The sequence below is a fragment of the Dendropsophus ebraccatus genome, chromosome 2 (assembly GCF_027789765.1).
Source record: "Dendropsophus ebraccatus isolate aDenEbr1 chromosome 2, aDenEbr1.pat, whole genome shotgun sequence".
In the NCBI taxonomy this organism is placed as follows: domain Eukaryota; kingdom Metazoa; phylum Chordata; class Amphibia; order Anura; family Hylidae; genus Dendropsophus; species Dendropsophus ebraccatus.
In genome coordinates, this window is record NC_091455.1 from 7,935,233 (window position 1) to 7,954,136 (window position 18,904).

The 18,904-nt window shown below is 46.8% G+C and overlaps 2 protein-coding genes across 2 annotated transcripts; both read left to right on the plus strand.

Moving 5' to 3' along the window:
* Positions 1-2,408: 2,408 nt before the first annotated feature.
* Positions 2,409-10,250, plus strand: LOC138784275 (ly6/PLAUR domain-containing protein 2-like). The gene is made up of 3 exons (XM_069959788.1): positions 2,409-2,620; positions 9,702-9,830; positions 9,980-10,250. Exons 1-3 carry the CDS (start codon positions 2,569-2,571, stop codon positions 10,228-10,230), a joined length of 432 nt encoding a protein of 143 aa, XP_069815889.1. The 5' UTR covers positions 2,409-2,568; the 3' UTR covers positions 10,231-10,250.
* A 4,490-nt stretch (positions 10,251-14,740) lies between these two features.
* On the plus strand, positions 14,741-16,824 carry LOC138784276 (secreted Ly-6/uPAR-related protein 1-like). The gene is made up of 3 exons (XM_069959789.1): positions 14,741-14,820; positions 15,519-15,635; positions 15,956-16,824. The coding sequence occupies exons 1-3, from the start codon at positions 14,763-14,765 to the stop codon at positions 16,165-16,167; spliced, it is 387 nt and encodes a 128-aa protein (XP_069815890.1). The 5' UTR covers positions 14,741-14,762; the 3' UTR covers positions 16,168-16,824.
* Positions 16,825-18,904: the final 2,080 nt, after the last annotated feature.

An 18,904-nucleotide genomic window follows, 5' to 3' on the forward strand; every position in this document is an offset into this window, starting at 1 on the left:
CACCTCCATTCTCAGGGGTCAGGGCACCTCCATTCTATGGGCTAGAGAAAAAGAGAACAAAGAGAGCGCTCCATGTGCAGGACCAGATGTAATGGGATGTATAGAATTTCAGTACCAGAGTGAAACCGGCTCCCCTCTCACCTGGCTGAGTTGTGCAAGATCGAGGCACAACTCTCAATGCGAATCCTCAAGAGTGGAACCAGTGTGCGGCCTTCCTGCAAACCCCTGCCAGGGCCGTCACAAGATGCAGACCTCCTCTCCAAATTCCAGCAGGTATAACAGGCGCAGCTACTCCCAACAGATGAAGTATAAAAACTACTTTATTAAAATAATAAAAACATGTATAAAAGGCTCAGCATTACGTGTTTCAGGGACAAGGCACCTCCATTCTCAGGGGACAGGGCACCTCCACTCTCCGGGGACAGGGCACCTCCATTCTCAGGGGACAGTGAATCTCCATTCTCAGGGGACAGGTCACCTCCATTCTCAGGGGACAGGGCATCTCCATTCTCAGGGGACAGGGCACCTCCATTCTCAGGGGACAGGGCACCTCCATTCTCAGGGGACAGGGCATCTCCATTCTCAGGGGACAGGGCACCTCCATTCTCAGGGGACAGGGCATCTCCATTCTCCGGGGACAGGGCACCTCCATTCTCAGGGGTCAGGGCACCTCCATTCTCAGGGGACAGGGCACCTCCATTCTCCGGGGACAGGACACCTTCATTCTCAGGGGACAGGGCACCTCCATTCTCTGGGGACAGGGCACCTCCATTCTCAGGGGACAGGACACCTCCATTCTCAGGGAACAGGGCACCTCCACTCTCAGGGGACAGGGCACCTCCATTCTCAGGGGACAGGGCACCTCCACTCTCAGGGGACAGGGCACCTCCATTCTCAGGGGACAGGGCACCTCCATTCTCAGGGGACAGGACACCTCCATTCTCAGGGGACAGGGCACCTCCATTCTCAGGGGACAGGACACCTCCATTCTCAGGGGACAGGACACCTCCATTATCAGGGGACAGGGCACCTCCACTCTCAGGGGACAGGGCACCTCCATTCTCAGGGGACAGGACACCTCCATTCTCAGGGGACAGGGCACCTCCATTCTCAGGGGACAGGGCACCTCCATTCTCAGGGGACAGGACACCTCCATTATCAGGGGACAGGGCACCTCCACTCTCAGGGGACAGGACACCCCCCCGCCCCCCCCCCCCATTTGACCATTCTCTCCTATCTAGTGGATGGGTTATAACTTTTGATCTCGGGATCATCATTTAATGATATTTCTTATTCGGTCATTAATTATAATACGGTGAGAACATGTAATTAGGAGATTTAGTAATATGTGCAGATGGGACTTTATAGCCGACCACACCTGTTACCTCGGCTGCAGGTGGATTCTATGGAATATGTATATTTTGAACATTAGAAAAGATTTTTGCATTGACTCCAATGTGACTGCAGCACCAGGCTGGCTGTAACCACTTATCGATACAACGTAAGAATTCGATCCTGGTGGTTGGCGACCACAAGGGGTTACAGCAGATGGTATAGTGCAGAGCTAGCTGGGTGCAGTAGTGCACTGTGTATGTCACATGATGTGGAAGCCAGGCCAACTTCTCTGAAAGGGGACCTATGAAGTAAACAGATGCAAGGAGGCCCTTGAGCAGTATTATCCAACCCTGGACGAAAAAATGGTTGTAGAACATAGAACTCGCAGTGCAGACTAGAGTAGTGACTTGCTTGGAGCAGGTTCACGGACTTGATGGAAAATCTTCTCCATTTGCTTTACCTTTGCAGATGATCAGGTAGAGCTCAGAGGCAACTTCAGGAGATAGAACTTTACAGCCAACTAGCTGACTAAATGGACTGGCTAGAAGTGGAGCTAGCAGACATTAGCACAGGCCAAAGGCTTAGACTGGTTTAGCCCTCTCTTGGTTAACAGGAGCTAACCTAGGGACTGCCCTTATTGAATGTGCAGACCGGCTCAGCTCCCAGGTACATAGGATTTATAGCAGTAGCTAAGCTCCACCCCTACTTTCTGTGTTTTGTCTTGATCTAGCTGTAACTAGAGACAAATTTCCCCTGACAAGCATCGACCAGCAAATTTCAGAGAAGTGAGACACCCAGTGCCCAAGAGTTTAGACAGCTGTTGGCTCTAGAAGGGGATGCTAGAAGGGGATGCCAGACTTCTCTGGTGGCAGCTTATCTCCCCTGTCCTTCATGCAGCCAGCCATGATGAACATGAAGGTTCCCCCAATACGTTGGATGCTCTGAGAAGCATCACATGGGATTAGATACATTGTCCGTGTATCCTCACAGCAGTCGCTCTTTGTTCCCGATCTTCCTCATCAATCACGGTGACATCTTCTCCGGTGATGACAGACTTTTGTCTTTGTATTTTTCCAAGATGTTTTAGCTGAAGCAGACGCAGTAGCGGAGAACTTGTTGTTCCTGTCGTAGCGTGACCCGGTAGCTGTGGGATTGTGTAATGATAATGGATATCTTCCATAGAGGTATATAAGCCGCCCCAGGCTCGGGATCTGCAGAAGCCGATAAGTCAGGATGAAGCTGAGCCTAGGACTGGCGGTGGCTGCAGCCGTGTGTCTGGAGATCGGTAAGAAGGAGGTTTATATATCACCCCATGATATATAGTCATGTGTAAGTGAATGGGAAGTGTTATGATCCCACCCGTTATATTGCATCTCCCAGGTGCGTGACATTATCTTCCATGTTTTGGTGATTATTTGTATTTTTAAGGGGCTGTCCAGATTCGACATAAGAGGAGAGATGATTTAAACCACATCACAGTGGTCGCTTCCATGGTAGTGATGCTGCATCGATATCAATGGGCCTGGTGGTCCTCCAGAGCGGTGGGCTGCTTATGTTATACCTCTTGACCCTGGCTTATAGTGAAGGGTCCTAGGATATATATATATATATGGTAACCTATAGATTCAGCTATTGCATTACATATGGATTGATACTGGGGGAGCAGTCGCCCATAGCAACCAGTCAGATTACAAAATTCCCGCTGAAAAAAAGGCCTCTTAAAGCCGGAACCTGACTGGTTGCCATGGTAACAGTTCCTCCCCAGTTTTGCTGAATCTCCCCCATTATGTTTGTCCAGATATATGTATATTTCCTATATACTGCTGGGGGATATATTAGCACAAGTGACTCATCAGGTTTTAGAAGTAGCAAAATGGGCGACTTGTGAGGATTTGAGCGTCAAGGGCCATATAGTGATGTGTAGGCAGCGGGGTCTGAGTATAGGGGGGGGGGGGGGGCGCACAAGGTCCATTGATATGTGTGTGGAGGGTGAAGGCTAGCTCAAATGGTCCGATCCCACAGAAGAGCTGCTGTAGAGCAAACTGCTGCAAAACTTTCCGCTGTCTATAAGAAAAAGACCCCCATCCACCCCAATAGTGTCTATGATGATCATGAGGAATGGAGCATGGAGCAATGGAAGAAGGCATCTGGTCTGATGGGTCACGTTCTCCATCATGTGGGCGGTCGGGTGCATGTGCATCACTGAGGAGATGGCACCAGGATGCACTATGGGAAGAAGACAAGATGGCGGGTGCCGTGTGATGGGCAATGTTCTGTTGGACACCTTGGGGGAGATTTATCAAACATGGTGTAAAGTGAAACTGTCTCAGTTGCCCCTAGCAACCAATCAGATTCCACCTTTCATTTTCCAAAGAGTCTGTGAGGAATGAAAGGTGGAATCTGATTGGTTGCTAGGGGCAACTGAGACAGTTTCACTTTACACCATGTTTGATAAATCTGCCCCCTTGTGTCCTGGCATCATGTGGATGTTACTGTCACACTGACCACCTACCTAACCATTGCACACACCAAGTCCCCCCCCTTATGGCAACAGGACCCCCTAATGGCAGCAGACCCCCTAATTTATGTGTGGTGCACTGCTGTGAGGCACGACTGGTCACTTGCCAGATGGTACTGTGTGACGCCACTACTGTGGTGGTTGGTCGAGATATAGCTCAGACAGATGGCATACCGCCGTGACACCAGTGCCAGGTGGGCATACAGGTATGGGGGCACACCTGCTTTTATTTTAGAGTGGCGAGCTTTACCCTTTCCAATGTGGTCAGTTCACTTCTGGGCTGTGAGGGAGTCCCTTGGGTACTTATTACAGTGGTCCAGAGTGGAATTGTGACCCACCCAAAGTGTGCTCTCCTGGAACTTTTAGAAGAAGAAGTACAATACTGAAGACTTGAAAGTAGACGTTTACTTGTGCCCGTGTTTCGCCCTTTGTTGGTATACGACCTTTTGCCGACCAGTGTCGGGTGACCCGTCCTATGAGGGTGACACAAGCCCCAGACCTTGTTACCTGGGTTGAGCAGAGTGGTCAAGATTTCCTGGTTACACCTGCGCTGCGAGATAGAGTACGTAGGATTTTAGCATCTTTGCTCTATCCGGATCAGTTCCTCTGTTATAGGATACTGTCCTGCACCTTTAGACTTGTTCTCGGCGTGGGTTGTGGTTTTCTCTTACGTGTCCTCTCCCTTAAAGGGAACCTGTCACCCCCCGCGCCGGGCTGCAGCGGCTGAGATCTCCGTCACCCGACCACCTCCAGAAGCGGGACCCGGCGGGATTAGGTAAGTATATGCGGCTCTAACGGGTGGTCGGGAGCCTGTCACCCCGGCATGGGGGGGTGACAGGTTCCCTTTAAGTAGCTTAACGCTGCATAAGTGTGTTGAAGTGCTGCTTTCAAGAAGAAGATGTCTAAGTCTCCCATGTGCGTCTGCTCTATTCAACAACCAGACTAAAACTACTCGGTGTAGGTCTGGAATGGGGACCTGGCAAAGCCAGGGCCATGCTGGGCCACGACAGGGACCAACTTGTTCTGCGTTCTCTCTACTCAAAGACCAAACCAGAATTACTTACTTAAGTGGGTGCATGCTTCCTCTTCCCATGTGACAACCTCCTACAGGTGGTGTAATATCCCCTGTGAGTGGTGGAGAAGAAATGCATAGAAGAAAGGAGCTCAGAGATAGGTAAAGAAGAAGAGAAGGTCCTCATTGGTGTACAGCTCACAATAAACAATAACCCTTTTGTTATCTGCAAGTAGAGTTACATACATCAGTGACATCTTGTGGTAAAACTTAGGTACTGCTTCATTACCACAGTTTACTTGGAGTACAGACTTTTGCGAAGGGTGTAACAATAAGCAACATCGTGGTGGGACACCACATATGCACTGCAGACGTTGTTCAGGAATGAGGAACAAGAGAAAGAGAAAGATATTCAAGAAACTTGAGTTCACTGCTATTTCCAATCCAAGGATGGTTGGAAGTCTGGGGGTCCTCAGAACCTGATTTGGGGGTCCCAGAAAACAACAAGGACGATCCAAGGACGGTGTCGCTTGTGTGTAGATCCTGGTGCAATGATCACTGAGTTCCAGTAGAATAAATGAAGTGATCCTTACTGAAAAGTCTCTGACAATACAGGATAATGGTGTAATAAATGACTTCTGAGATACAGACCTGAGTTCATTGAATCTGTGCTGAGAGATGCTGACGTGCTGAGGTAGAATAGAAGAGTTCTGGTTCAGTCGAGTGCTGAGTAGAGTAGAGTTCAGAAGAGTGGAGAGGTGTTTGTCAGGAGAGCCCCAACCCAGGGTAGTAATGTGCTCTGCCGGAACTTGTGAGAAGAAATACGTAAAAGATACTTGAGTAGAGAAAAATTCTTGTGCCTGTGTTTCGACCTGAATGTCGCTATAACCACCTTCTGCCCTGCAGTGTCAGGTTACCCAAGCCCCAGTCTTGGATACCCTAGTGTAGCCAAGTGTCTGAGCGTGTCCCGGTTTCACCCACGCTGCGAGATAGAGTACGTAGGCCTTAGATATGGCTGCTTTGCTCTATCCAGGTCAGTTCCTCTGTTTCTGCTCTATCCGGGTCAGTTTCTTGGATACCGCCCTGCTCCTTTAAGAGAGTTTCTTGGTGTGAGCTGGGGTGTTCTCTGACTTGTCCTCTTTAGCTATTTAGCACTGCATCTTGTCTATAGTGATAGCTTTTGAAAAGAAAGTCTCTGTGTTCTCTATATGTGTGTCCACTAAAACAGCTGGTCTGTCCCGGACAGGAACCTGGCAGTGCCAGGCCTTGGCTAAGTTCAGCAGGGATGCCTGATCTGTGTGTGTCCTACTCCTCAGAGAATCAAAGGAAAACTAAACTAAGTCATGCTACACTTCCTCTCCCCATGTGACGACTTCCTACAGGGTGTTAAAAAGTCCCCGTGAGTGGTGGAGAAGAAAGTGGGTAAAGAAAAGAGGATAGAGATAGGTAGAAGAAAAAGCACATCTCTCATTGGTGCACAGAATTGCATAACAATACAGTAATCCTATAGTGACTACAGCTGTGCAACATATACAAGTCTTAACATAGTGACATCTAGTGGCAAAACTTATACACAACTTCATTACCACTTTACTTTAGAGTACAAGGATTTTGTGACAGGTGTTTAGACTAGATACACCAGTGGTGGGACACCACACTGCCCCCTATAGGTTCACCACAGATAACGAAGAGGTCAAGATCCTGGACTAGTGACTGTGGTTATGAATGGAGACTGCGGCTCAGACCCTGTGTTCTCCATGTTCTTTTTCTTGCCTTGTCCTGACAGTTTTGTTAGAATGAGTTCAAATCCATCCAGAAATGTTTATAAGGTTCAGAGTGAAAACACCCGGTGAGAACTGAGAACTGATGGGTAGACCGCTGCCAGATACCATGGCACGAACCGTCACTTGATCAGACACTTACATCATTGTCTCATATCAGTGGCTGAACAACAATGATTATTAGTGCCGCACGATCCCAGCGACACTAATCAGTCAGTAAACACAGGATCTCTGCGGCTTTTACTGGGAGCAATAATCATCCAGTGGGATAGGTCCCGTAGTTACCATAGTGCACTGCCAGCCAGATACAGCGCCGTCCCCTCCACCTGTGCAGTGTCTATGTGTGCAGTCCCTATGCACAGTCTTTTCCTACTGTGCAGTCCCTATGCACAGTCTCTTCCTACGGTGTGAAGTCCCTATGCACAGTCTCTTCCTCCAGCGTGCAGTCCCTATGCACAGTCACTGTGTGCAGTCCCTATGCACAGTCTCTTCCTCCTGTGTGCAGTCCCTATGCACAGTCTCTTCCTCCTGTGCAGACACTGTGTGCAGTCTCTTCCTCCTGTGCAGTCACTGTGTGCAGTCTCTACCTCCTGTGTAGTCACTGTGTGCAGTCTCTTCCTCCTGTGCAGTCATTGTGTGCAGTCTCTTCCTCCTGTGCAGTCATTGTGTGCAGTCTCTTCCTCCTGTGCAGTCACTGTGTGCAGTCTCTTCCTCCTGTGCAGTCATTGTGTGCAGTCTATTCCTCCTGTGCAGTCCCTATGCACAGTCTCTTCCTCCTGTGCAGTCATTGTGTGCAGTCTATTCCTACTGTGCAGTCATTGTGTGCAGTCTCTTCCTCCAGAGCTGCACTCACTATTCTGCTGGTGTGGTCACTGTGTACATAAATTTGTGTTGACCACGAGGGTTGTAACGGTTGGTATAGTGTAGAGCTTAGTGGTACATTGTATATGTGTGTGTGTGTGTGTATATATATATATATATATATATATATATATATATATATATATATATATATATGTATGTGTGTGTGTTTATATGTATATGTGCAGTCATTGTGTGCAGTCTCTTCCTCCTGTGCAGTCACTGTGTGCAGTCTCTACCTCCTGTGTAGTCACTGTGTGCAGTCTATTCCTCCTGTGCAGTCACTGTGTGCAGTCTCTTCCTCCTGTGCAGTCACTGTGTGCAGTCTCTTCCTCCTGTGCCGTCACTGTGTGCAGTCTCTTCCTCCTGTGCCGTCACTGTGTGCAGTCTCTTCCTCCTGTGCCGTCACTGTGTGCAGTCTCTTCCTCCTGTGCAGTCACTGTGTGCAGTCTCTTCCTCCTGTGCAGTCTCTACCTCCTGCGCAGTATGTGTAGTCTCTTCCTCTTGTGCAGTCTCTTCTCCTGCATGTTGTCTGTTACTTGGGGAGATAACTTGGCAAATAATGTGGCCCAGCTTGACCTAGTACAATCTAATCCATAGAGCGCCCTCTTCAGGTGACAGTCATCCCCTACACGCCATGTACAGTATATGAGTACAGTATAACGGCCTGAGCTTTGCCCCAACGTCGAAGGAGAACTGGTTCTGGGTGTGTTGTGTATTGCCGAGGATCTGGCCGTCTTCCCTGTTCGCACTGGGCTGTCCCAGCGTAATAATAGCAGGTTATCTGCCCTCGTCGTGTCTCTATAGTAGGGAGCGGTAAATGGGCCATAAATAGCGCTACACGTGATCACATGACTCAGGAAGGGTTTATATACTGTGTCTGGAGCACGGAGGATTATACAGCGAAGACTGAGGAGTCTACATGAAAGACAACTCTATAATTGTATCCTGTACAAAGAAGAACGTCCCACCATAAATACCAATTAGTGAGTCCTTAAAGGGTATGATCACCCAAAACAATTTATACACAGCTATCATCTATAAAAACACATTACTGATCCTGCACTGATCCTGAGTTACATCCTGTCTTATACTCCAGAGCTGCACTCACTATTCTGCTGGTGTGGTCACTGTGTACATAAATTTGTGTTGACCACGAGGGTTGTAACGGTTGGTATAGTGCAATACATTATATATATATGTGTGTGTGTGTGTGTGTGTATATATATATATATATATATATATGTATGTATGTATTTGTGTGTGTGTTTATATGTATTTTTAATTAGCTGTTTCTGAGATAACCGGAGGCCTAAAAAGAGAACGGTATTGCCAGGAGGCCCTTGAGCAAATTATCCACCCCTGGACTAGAAGAAGTTTGGTGCAGAATGTAGAGCTTCTCCTTGCAGCCTGGACAATGGGGACTTTTTTCATACAGCTTCAGGAGGTGCTGGAGTCGACGCAGAGGCAGCATATCTTCGTGGTAGCTTATCCTTCTCACAGACACGTCGGGAGGCTGGATCTAGTCCTGGAACTTTCCCTTTATTTGCTTGTCTCTTCCGTCACACTGTTACTTAGCCAATGTAGGAGAACCTAGAGCATTTCCAGCTGCCTGAATAGTCTGACTAGCAGGAGGTGGGAAATGGGTCCCGGGATGCGCTGCACAGTACTAGAGTACTTATGCTGTACTTACCCTCTACTTTTCCTGTCCTTATCCTGTACTTACCCTGTACATATCTTGTACTTATCCTGTACTTACCCTGTCCTTAATCTGTCCTTACCCTGTCCTTAATCTGTCCTTACCCTGTCCTTATCCTGCACTTACCCAGTACGTTTCCTGTACTAACCCTGTACACATCCTGTACTTACCCTGTATGCATCCTGCACTTACCCTCTATGAGGTTAGAACTACATGGTAATCTTGGTAAGGTGCCAAGATTTTGACTCCTAAGGTGAAGGAAAGGAGAAGCACGGTTGGGGCTGCCAAGGGAAGGGAACACCATGTGACTATTAGGGGGATGGGGGAGCCGCCATGACTGTGTACAAGAGATAAACACCAATGTGACCACCGGGGAGGAAGGAGTCGTTTGTAGAATTGATGGAGAGGTGTGGATTGGGGGCACTGCTATGGGCACTGGGGGGGTCCTGAGTACTTGGCACAGCCTATAGTTATCTTCTGTCTGATTGTTTGCAGCACAGGGGCTGATGTGCTACACCTGCAATAGTCTAACCACCAGCAGCGAATGCAACGATAAAACCAACTGCACCGCCTTGTCTCCCAAATTCGCTTTCTGCAAAACCAACGTCATGTCACCGGAAGAGGGTAAGTGCCCCCCGCCAAACATTTCATGTCCTAACATGCTTCTCTATATTGGAAGGTTGGGGGGGAGGGGGCTGCTTCACCACCGTGTGTGTGTGGGGGGGGGGGGGGTCCAGTGATGTAACAGTCTGGTTTTTCCCACAATCCCGCAGGTTTCCCATTCACCGGGAATGAACAGGTGGTCAGACAATGTGCGGAGAAGTGTGAACCCACCGGACAGAACTGGCTGGGGGTGACCCGAAAAATCTTGTGCTGCAACTTAGACTTCTGCAACCGCAACGGAATTCAAGATGGCGCAAGTGAAGCCGGCGGCGGCGGAGACTGCAGCAAAGGCACGACGAGCGCAGCCAACCGCCTGACCACAAGCCTCCTGTTATTATCTGCTGTAACTTATTCTATATAATAAATGTCCCCATATCCTTATATATATGTCTCCTCTGATCCCTCCTAAAATCAGAGACTGCAGTATAACCTCACAGATCCCAATCCTCATGGCTGACTGATTACAGATCCCAATCCTCATGGCTGACTGATTACAGATCCCAATCCTCATGGCTGACTGATTACAGATCCCAATCCTCATGGCTGACTGATTACAGATCCCAATCCTCATGGCTGACTGATTACAGATACCGATCCTCGTGATTTATTACAGATCCCAATCCTCATGGCTGACTGATTACAGATCCCAATCCTCATGGCTGACTGATTACAGATCCCAATCCTCATGGCTGACTGATTACAGATCCCAATCCTCATGGCTGACTGATTACAGATACCGATCCTCGTGATTGATTACAGATCCCAATCCTCATGGCTGACTGATTACAGATCCCAATCCTCATGGCTGACTAATTACAGATCCCAATCCTCATGGATGACTGATTACAGATCCCAATCCTCATGGCTGACTGATTACAGATCCCAATCCTCATGGCTGACTGATTACAGATCCCAATCCTCATGGCTGACTGATTACAGATCCCAATCCTCATGGCTGACTGATTACAGATCCCAATCCTCATGGCTGACTGATTACAGATACCGATCCTCGTGATTGATTACAGATCCCAATCCTCATGGCTGACTGATTACAGATCCCAATCCTCATGGCTGACTAATTACAGATCCCAATCCTCATGGCTGACTGATTACAGATCCCAATCCTCATGGCTGATTGATTACAGATCCCAATCCTCATGGCTGACTGATTACAGATCCCAATCCTCATGGCTGACTGATTACAGATCCCAATCCTCATGGCTGACTGATTACAGATCCCAATCCTCATGGCTGACTGATTACAGATCCCAATCCTCATGGCTGACTGATTACAGATACCGATCCTCGTGATTGATTACAGATCCCAATCCTCATGGCTGACTGATTACAGATCCCAATCCTCATGGCTGACTGATTACAGATCCCAATCCTCATGGCTGACTGATTACAGATCCCAATCCTCATGGCTGACTGATTACAGATCCCAATCCTCATGGCTGACTGATTACAGATCCCAATCCTCATGGCTGACTGATTACAGATCCCAATTCTCATGGCTGACTGATTACAGATCCCAATCCTCATGGCTGACTGATTACAGATCCCAATCCTCATGGCTGACTGATTACAGATCCCAATCCTCATGGCTGACTGATTACAGATACCGATCCTCGTGATTGATTACGGATCACATTACAATTAGATCTCCATGTCCCAGTATCGTGTGGTCTATAATATGCATATAATTACTAGGACGCTGCATCCACCTGTTACTAGCAGACAATTAACCAGGTGCAGGTTGTCCATTATAGACTCCATTTAGGATGTAAATTAGGAGCTCCTGTTCTGGCCGTGAAGCAGGAGTATTTTGCATTCATTCTGATCTTAAAGGAGAACTCCAGAGAGAAAAATGTTTTCAAATCAACCAGTTTCAGAAAGTTATAAAGAATTGTAATTTACCTGTATTCAAAAATCTCTAGTCTTCCGGTACTTATCAGCTGCTGTATGTTCTGCAGGAAGTGGTGTATTCTCTCCAATCTGACACAGTGCTCTATGATGCCACCTCTGTCCATGTCAGGAACTGTCCAGAGCAGGAGAGGTTTTCTATGGGGATTTGCTGCTGCTCTGGACAGTTCCTGACATGGACAGAGGTGGCAGCAGAGAGCACTGTGTCAGACTGGAGAGAATACACCACTTCCTGCAGGACATAAAGCAGCTGATAAGTACTGAAAGATTAGAGATTTTTGAATAAAAGTAAAATACAAATCTCTGGCACTTTCTGAAACCGGTTGATTAGAATTTTAAAAAAAATTCGCCGGAGTACCCCTTTATAAAGGCTCTGAAAACCCTTTAAGTGCAACCCCCTAAAAACAGAAAGGAGGACATCCAGTATAGGGTCGTCTATGCAAAGATACAGCTGAAGGGTCCTATGTATGTTATATATGGTGTACAATTATAGTAAATGATACATAATGTGAGTTCTTTATGATGTCGTTACAATGTATCAGTGCAGCTCCCATATAATAGGTCCTGGCAGGACAAGTCCTATCTGGGTGAGATCTCATCATTTACACCCTTTAAGGATTTGCCATCCTGCCATCCATCTTATCCGACACTTTTTACAAGCCTTGTAACCAGTCATTAGGAGAGTTTGCTTGTGCAATGTCCTTGATGTAATATTCTCTGGGAGATAAACCCGAAACTAAACAGAATCAATATAGGTCATGGGAAAAGTCAGGAGACAAAGAAGGTGACAGGTTTGTCTCATGAAAGAAGCCCCTTAAAGTGGTTATCCAGGATTAGTAAAAACTCAGTTAATTTTTTGGAAAAACAGCGCCACCCCTGTCCTCAGGTTGTGTGCGGTATTACAATTCAGCTCTATTTACTTCAATAGAAATGAGCTGCAAACCCTTCACACCTGAGTACAAGAGAGGTGCTGGATCTGGAAAAAAGCCGCCATGTTTTTCTAAACCTGGAAAACCCACAAAAAAACCCCCATCCAGGACAACTAAGGAGGAAACCCCCATCCAGGACAACTAAGGAGGAAACCCCCAGCCAGGACAACTAAGAAGGAAACCAACAGCCGGGACAACTAAGGAGGAAACACACAGCCAGGACAACTAAGGAGGAAACCCACAGCCAGGAAAACTAAGGAGGAAACCCACAGCCAGGAAAACTAAGGAGGAAATCCACAGCCAGGAAAACTAAGGAGGAAACCCACAGCCAGGAAAACTAAGGAGGAGACACACAGCCGTCACAACTAAGGAGGAAATCCACAGCCAGGAAAACTAAGGAGGAAACCCACAGCCGGGACAACTAAGGAGGAAACACACAGCCGGGACAACTAAGGAGGAAACACACAGCCGGGTCAACTAAGGAGGAAACACACAGCCGGGTCAACTAAGGAGGAAACACACAGCTGGGACAACTAAGGAGGAAACACACAGCCGGGACAACTAAGGAGGAAACCCACAGCTGGGACAACTAAGGAGGAAACACACAGCCGGGACAACTAAGGAGGAAACCCACAGCCGGGACAACTAAGGAGGAGACCCACAGCCGGGACAACTAAGGAGGAGACACACAGCCGGGACAACTAAGGAGGAGACCCACAGCCGGCAACTAAGGAGGAAACCCACACCCAGGACAACCAAGGAGATGACCCACAGCCAGGACAACTAAGGAGGAAACCCCCAGCCGGGACAACTAAGGGGGAAACACACAGCCGGGACAACTAAGGAGGAAACCCACAGCCGGGACAACTAAGGAGGAAACCCACAGCCGGGACAACTAAGGAGGAAACCCACAGCCGGGACAACTAAGGAGGAAACCCACAGCCGGGACAAATAAGGAGGAAACCCACAGCTGGGACAACCAAGGAGGAAACCCACAGCCGGGAAAACTAAGGAGGAAACCCACAGCCGGGACAACTAAGGAGGAAACACACAGGACAACTAAAGAGGAAACCCACAGCCGGGACAACTAAGGAGGAAACCCACAGCCGGGACAACTAAGGAGGAAACCCACAGCCGGGACAACTAAGGAGGAGACACACAGCCGAGTCAACTAAGGAGGAGACCCCCAGCCGGGACAACTAAGGAGAAAACAGACAGCCGGGACAACTAAGGAGGAAACACACAGCCGGGACAACTAAGGAGGAAACCCACAGCCGGGACAACTAAGGAGGAAACACACAGCCGGGACAACTAAGGAGGAAACACACAGCCGGGACAACTAAGGAGGCCCAGTAAGAAGCATTTCATGGTCATAAAGCGGCCGCCAGTCTCCACACCTGAACCCAATAGAAAGTCTGTGGACGAGCTGGAATTCAATGTTTCCCGGCCTCTGAAACTGCAAACAAAAGTTTCTGCACCAAATAGGAACTTCTCTTCTATTGTATCACATCCTTATTTCATGGAAGTAAAATGGTGAATAATTCTTTATAAATCCTACAATGTGATTATCTGGAATGTTCTATAGATTTTGTCTCTCACAGGTGACCAGACCAGATATACTACGCTCCCGCCCTTCATTCCGTGTAGGTGGTCGGCCGTGTATCAGATACTTATCCTCCCGGCTGTATATAATGTTCTTTACAATCCCTGGATTTCCGTGTATTTCTGTGAGATATCTCGGTGATCAGGGACGGGCCCCATGTCTGCTCTGTTATATCACAGGTTATTACAGGTTATCTTCACAGTTATTACATGATATCCAGCAATTATTAGAAAGATTAATTCCTATAATCACATAGATCAGAGGATGGATCCCCTATGACGTCTTTTATAGCGCTGTGTCACATTAGTGCAGACCGGTGTTTATAACCTAATGAGCGGGAAGAGAAGCGCCGAGTGGAGGCGTCAATAGTGAGAGGTGGGTATAAAACATGGAGACCGCCGAGGAGGCCAGAACACAGCGAAGAGCCCAAGGACCATGCTGGGAACTAACGTCATCTATCTGGTGGCTGCCGCCATCTTTACTGCACCTATAGGTAAAAAAGAATAGATGTCTACTGTACATATCCTATGTCCTATCTATCTATCTATCTATCTATCTATCTATCTATCTATCTATCTATCTATCTATCTATCTATCTCCTATCTATCATCTATCTATCTATCTATCTATCTATCTATCTATCTATCTCCTATCTATCTATCTATCTATCTCCTATCTATCTCCTATCTATCTATCTATCTATCTATCTATCTATCTCCTATCTATCTATCTATCTATTATCTATCTATTATCTATCTATCTCCTATCTATCTATCTATTATCTATCTATCTATCTATCTATCTATCTATCTATCTCCTATCTATCTATCTATCTATCTATCTATCTATCTATCTATTATCTATCTATCTCCTATCTATTATCTATCTATCTATCTATCTATCTATCTCCTATCTATCTATCTATCTATCTATCTATCATAGAAACGGTAAGTGACCAGGGTGACAGGGGTAGCCTCCTGCTCAGGGCCCACCATTGGGAAAGGCCCACTGGGTGATTCCCCGGCTCCCCGTTGGGCCAGTCCAAGCCTGCTGGCGGCAGTCTAGTGAGTATTTTTTTTCCCTGTGTTTTCTCATCTGTAATTTTCTTACATCTCCAGGTCTTTTCACTTTGATATTCTTTTTGGTATATAAAAAAATCCTTATATTACTGATGACTGTTGTTTGCCACAGCTTATGGTCTGCAGTGTTATACCTGTCTGACACCGACTACTGCTCTTCAATGTACAGCAATACAGAACTGCACGGAGGACGAGGTCTGGTGCTTCACCACTGTCTATGGACCTGCCGGTAATAATCAGACCTATTAGAAGTGGTTAGAATCAGTGTCCCCATATAGAGAACCAAACACCTACATCCCTCAAGCAAAAAATCAGAGAGGCTGAAGTGCATCAAATACCACTGTTTTGAATAGAGCTGTGGGTACGGCATGTGACCTGCGGTTCTATTCATTCTCTATGGAGCTGTCGGAACGACCCGAGTGCTATACCCTCAGGCCGGGGCTGATCAGGAGATCGCCAGGGGGTGCTGAGGTCATTAAGTTGAGTTGTTGTTATTATTAAGTCTTCATACTTATTTTTGTCTCTTACACAATATCTTGTCTTTCTAAGGATACCCCTTCGACCATAACAGGGTTGTGGTCCGTGGCTGTGCCGAGTACTGTGCAGCTAGTAACCCCAATAACTTGGGAGTGACGAGACCCACCATATGCTGCCAGTCCGACTTGTGTGACGCTCTCAACAAAGTATCAGGTGCCATAGTCACCTGGGAAACCATAGTGATCGGGATATCCGCCAGCACCGTCCTACAAAACTGGGTGTGAGAAGACCAAGAGAGTAGACTGGAACCACATGGAGAGATTGGGTTCACAATCACCGTCCAAAAACCCTAATGATGAACAAGTATCTTCAACCATATAAACTCTAATATCGACCACAATGATGATTCCCAGCAGAGACCATCACCCAACAATAAGTCATCTCTGGACAATCCCGCGTCATGTTTTAGGTTTCTCTCCAAAACCAACAGAATGGACTTTCTTCCATTTGGTTTATCTGCCGTTTGTTATCTGTAAGGGTTGAGACTCGACTTCAATGTGGTCTTATTTACTAGTTTTGTCACTAAAGTGCTCTCATACAGGGGGAGGATGAAGCCTACAAATCCTTTCGAAATTCTATGATGTTCTGCTTCAAGGTCGTCAGTTCTTAAATATCTAAGGGTCAACTTTTTGAAAATGGGAGAACATTTGGACAGTGAAGCCGAGGGAGTCAAACCAGAACATGGATGGACTGGCTCATTGGAAGAGCAGAGAATGGCCCGGAAGAACAAGTTTCCATATAACTAGATATATTGAGCTCTGAACATTTTATTTCATATTCCTTCAGGGACCGTCATGTAGTATCTGCTATCTATCATACCCATTAGTATGTGTAGTGACCACCCTCTGTAGATGTGTAATTATCACCATCTGCCTCTTGTATCTCACATCTTATATATTGTTTATATCATGTTTTGGCTTTTGTAACATATTTTATATCTTATTCTGTATGTACTTGTTATTGCCTTATGAAAGGGGTTAAATAAAATATCAGCAAGACACGTCATTACAGTCATTACAGTGGGTCCTCCAGGTAAGGGTGCCCTGACTTTTTTGTTACCGTTTTTCTCATTCTCCAGTATTTGTGGAATTAGCACCTCCTTACTCTTGAATTCAGAGGCTTCCTGCTCATGTGGACCTGCCTGCTCTTTTTGAAAATGGGACCTCTTTCCTTTTAGGATTGGGACGTTCTTACTCATAGGACTTGGACCTCTTTCCTCTTGAGATTGTGACTGCCTTACTTGTGGGATTGGGACCTCCTTGCTCTTGAGCCTGGGACCTCCTTATTTTTGGAATTGGGACCTCTTTTCTCTTGGGATTGAGACCTTCTTATTTATGAGATTGAGACGTCTTTCCTCTTAGAATTGGGACCTCCTTACTTGTGGAATTGGGACCTCCCTGCTTTTGAGATTGGGAACTTCTTACTCTTGGAATTGGGACCTCCTCACTTTAACAATTGGGATCTCATTGCCCTTGGGACTGGGAACTCCTTACTCATGGGATTGGAACCTCTTTCCTCTTGGGATTGGGACCTCTTTCCTCTTGGGATTGGGGCCTCTTTCCTCTTGGGATTGGGACTTCTTTGCTCTTGGGATTGGGGCCTCTTTCCTCTTGGGATTGGGACCTCTTTCCTCTTGGGATTGGGACCTCTTTCCTCTTGGCATTGGGACCTCTTTCCTCTTGGCATTGGGACCTCTTACCTCTTGGCATTGGGACCTCCTTACTCTTGGGATTGAGACCACTTTACTCTTGGATTTGGGACCTCATTTCCCTTGGGATCTCTTTTCTCTTGAGATCAAGACTGCCATATTCTTGGGATCAGAAGCTTCTTGTTCTTGAGATCGGGACCTCTTTACTTTTACAATTGGAGCCTCCTTGCTCTTTGAACTAATTCTTGTTCTTGGGTTTAGGACCTTCTTGGCATTGGGGCCTCCTTGCTTTTGGGATTGGGACGTATTTCCTTTTGGGATTGGGACCTCCTTACTTGTGGGATTGGTACCTTCTTCCTAATGGCATTGAGACTGCTTTACTCTTAGAATTGGGACCTCATTGCCCTTGGGATTGGGACCTCCATGTGTTCAGTTTTGGAGCCTTCCTGCATTTAGGATTGGAGCCTCCTTTCTTTTGTGATTGTGACCTCTTTGCTTTTAGAATTGGAACCTCTTTGCTTTTGGTATCAGGACTTCCTTGTTCCTGTGATGGCCACCTCCTTGATCTTGGGATCAGCAAATTCTTGTTCTTGGGTTTGGGACCTTTCTGGGATTTGGACCTTCTTGGGTTTGGGACCTTTCTGGGATTTGGACCTTCTTGGTTTGGAACCTTCTTGTTATTTGGGATTCTGACCACCTTGCTCTGGGGGTCACCAGAGATATATTGAGTCCGGCCTCTCCTGATATGACATTATTAAGCTGTGGAGATGTCTTTGATACTTTAATTGTTATTTTAACTCTATCATTACCAAATGAAGTAAATCTTTATGGACAATAATTGTCTGTGCTGCTGCTCTGTCTGTTATATTTTTTAAGTGGTTGACAAAAAACAAAAGGTGCAAAAGCAACCCACAGGTGTAAGGGCCTACGGTATAAACTCCTTCCAGCGTACCCACGGTAAACACCTGATCTGTAGATATTAAAAATTAAAATATAATTTTTTTAGAAAAGTGAGGATCTTAGCAATCTATTTGATCAAACAGAGTGTACCATGTCACCAACATTAAGGCGTCCTTGAGACATGGACCCTACTCTAGCATTTTAACACTAGCAATGGCCTCTCCTGGGCTGAATAAGCTACAACTGGGCAGATAGGAGCCAAATGATCTCTTTTATAGCAGCCTTGGGAAATGGGTGGAGTGCAGGCCAACAGGAGGTAGCCACACCCCCCACATATAACAGGAGGTAGCCACACCCCCCACATATAACAGGAGGTAGCCACACCCCCCACATATAACAGGAGGTAGCCACAC

Coding starts and splice junctions, on each gene's coding strand:
- LOC138784276 (XM_069959789.1), top strand. CDS start 14,763: ATGCTGGGAACTAACGTCATCTATCTGGTGGCTGCCGCCATCTTTACT. Junction 14,821..15,518: donor CATCTTTACTGCACCTATAG/GTAAAAAAGAAT, acceptor TGTTTGCCACAG/CTTATGGTCTGCAGTGTTAT. Junction 15,636..15,955: donor CACTGTCTATGGACCTGCCG/GTAATAATCAGA, acceptor TGTCTTTCTAAG/GATACCCCTTCGACCATAAC.
- LOC138784275 (XM_069959788.1), top strand. CDS start 2,569: ATGAAGCTGAGCCTAGGACTGGCGGTGGCTGCAGCCGTGTGTCTGGAG. Junction 2,621..9,701: donor AGCCGTGTGTCTGGAGATCG/GTAAGAAGGAGG, acceptor GATTGTTTGCAG/CACAGGGGCTGATGTGCTAC. Junction 9,831..9,979: donor CGTCATGTCACCGGAAGAGG/GTAAGTGCCCCC, acceptor ACAATCCCGCAG/GTTTCCCATTCACCGGGAAT.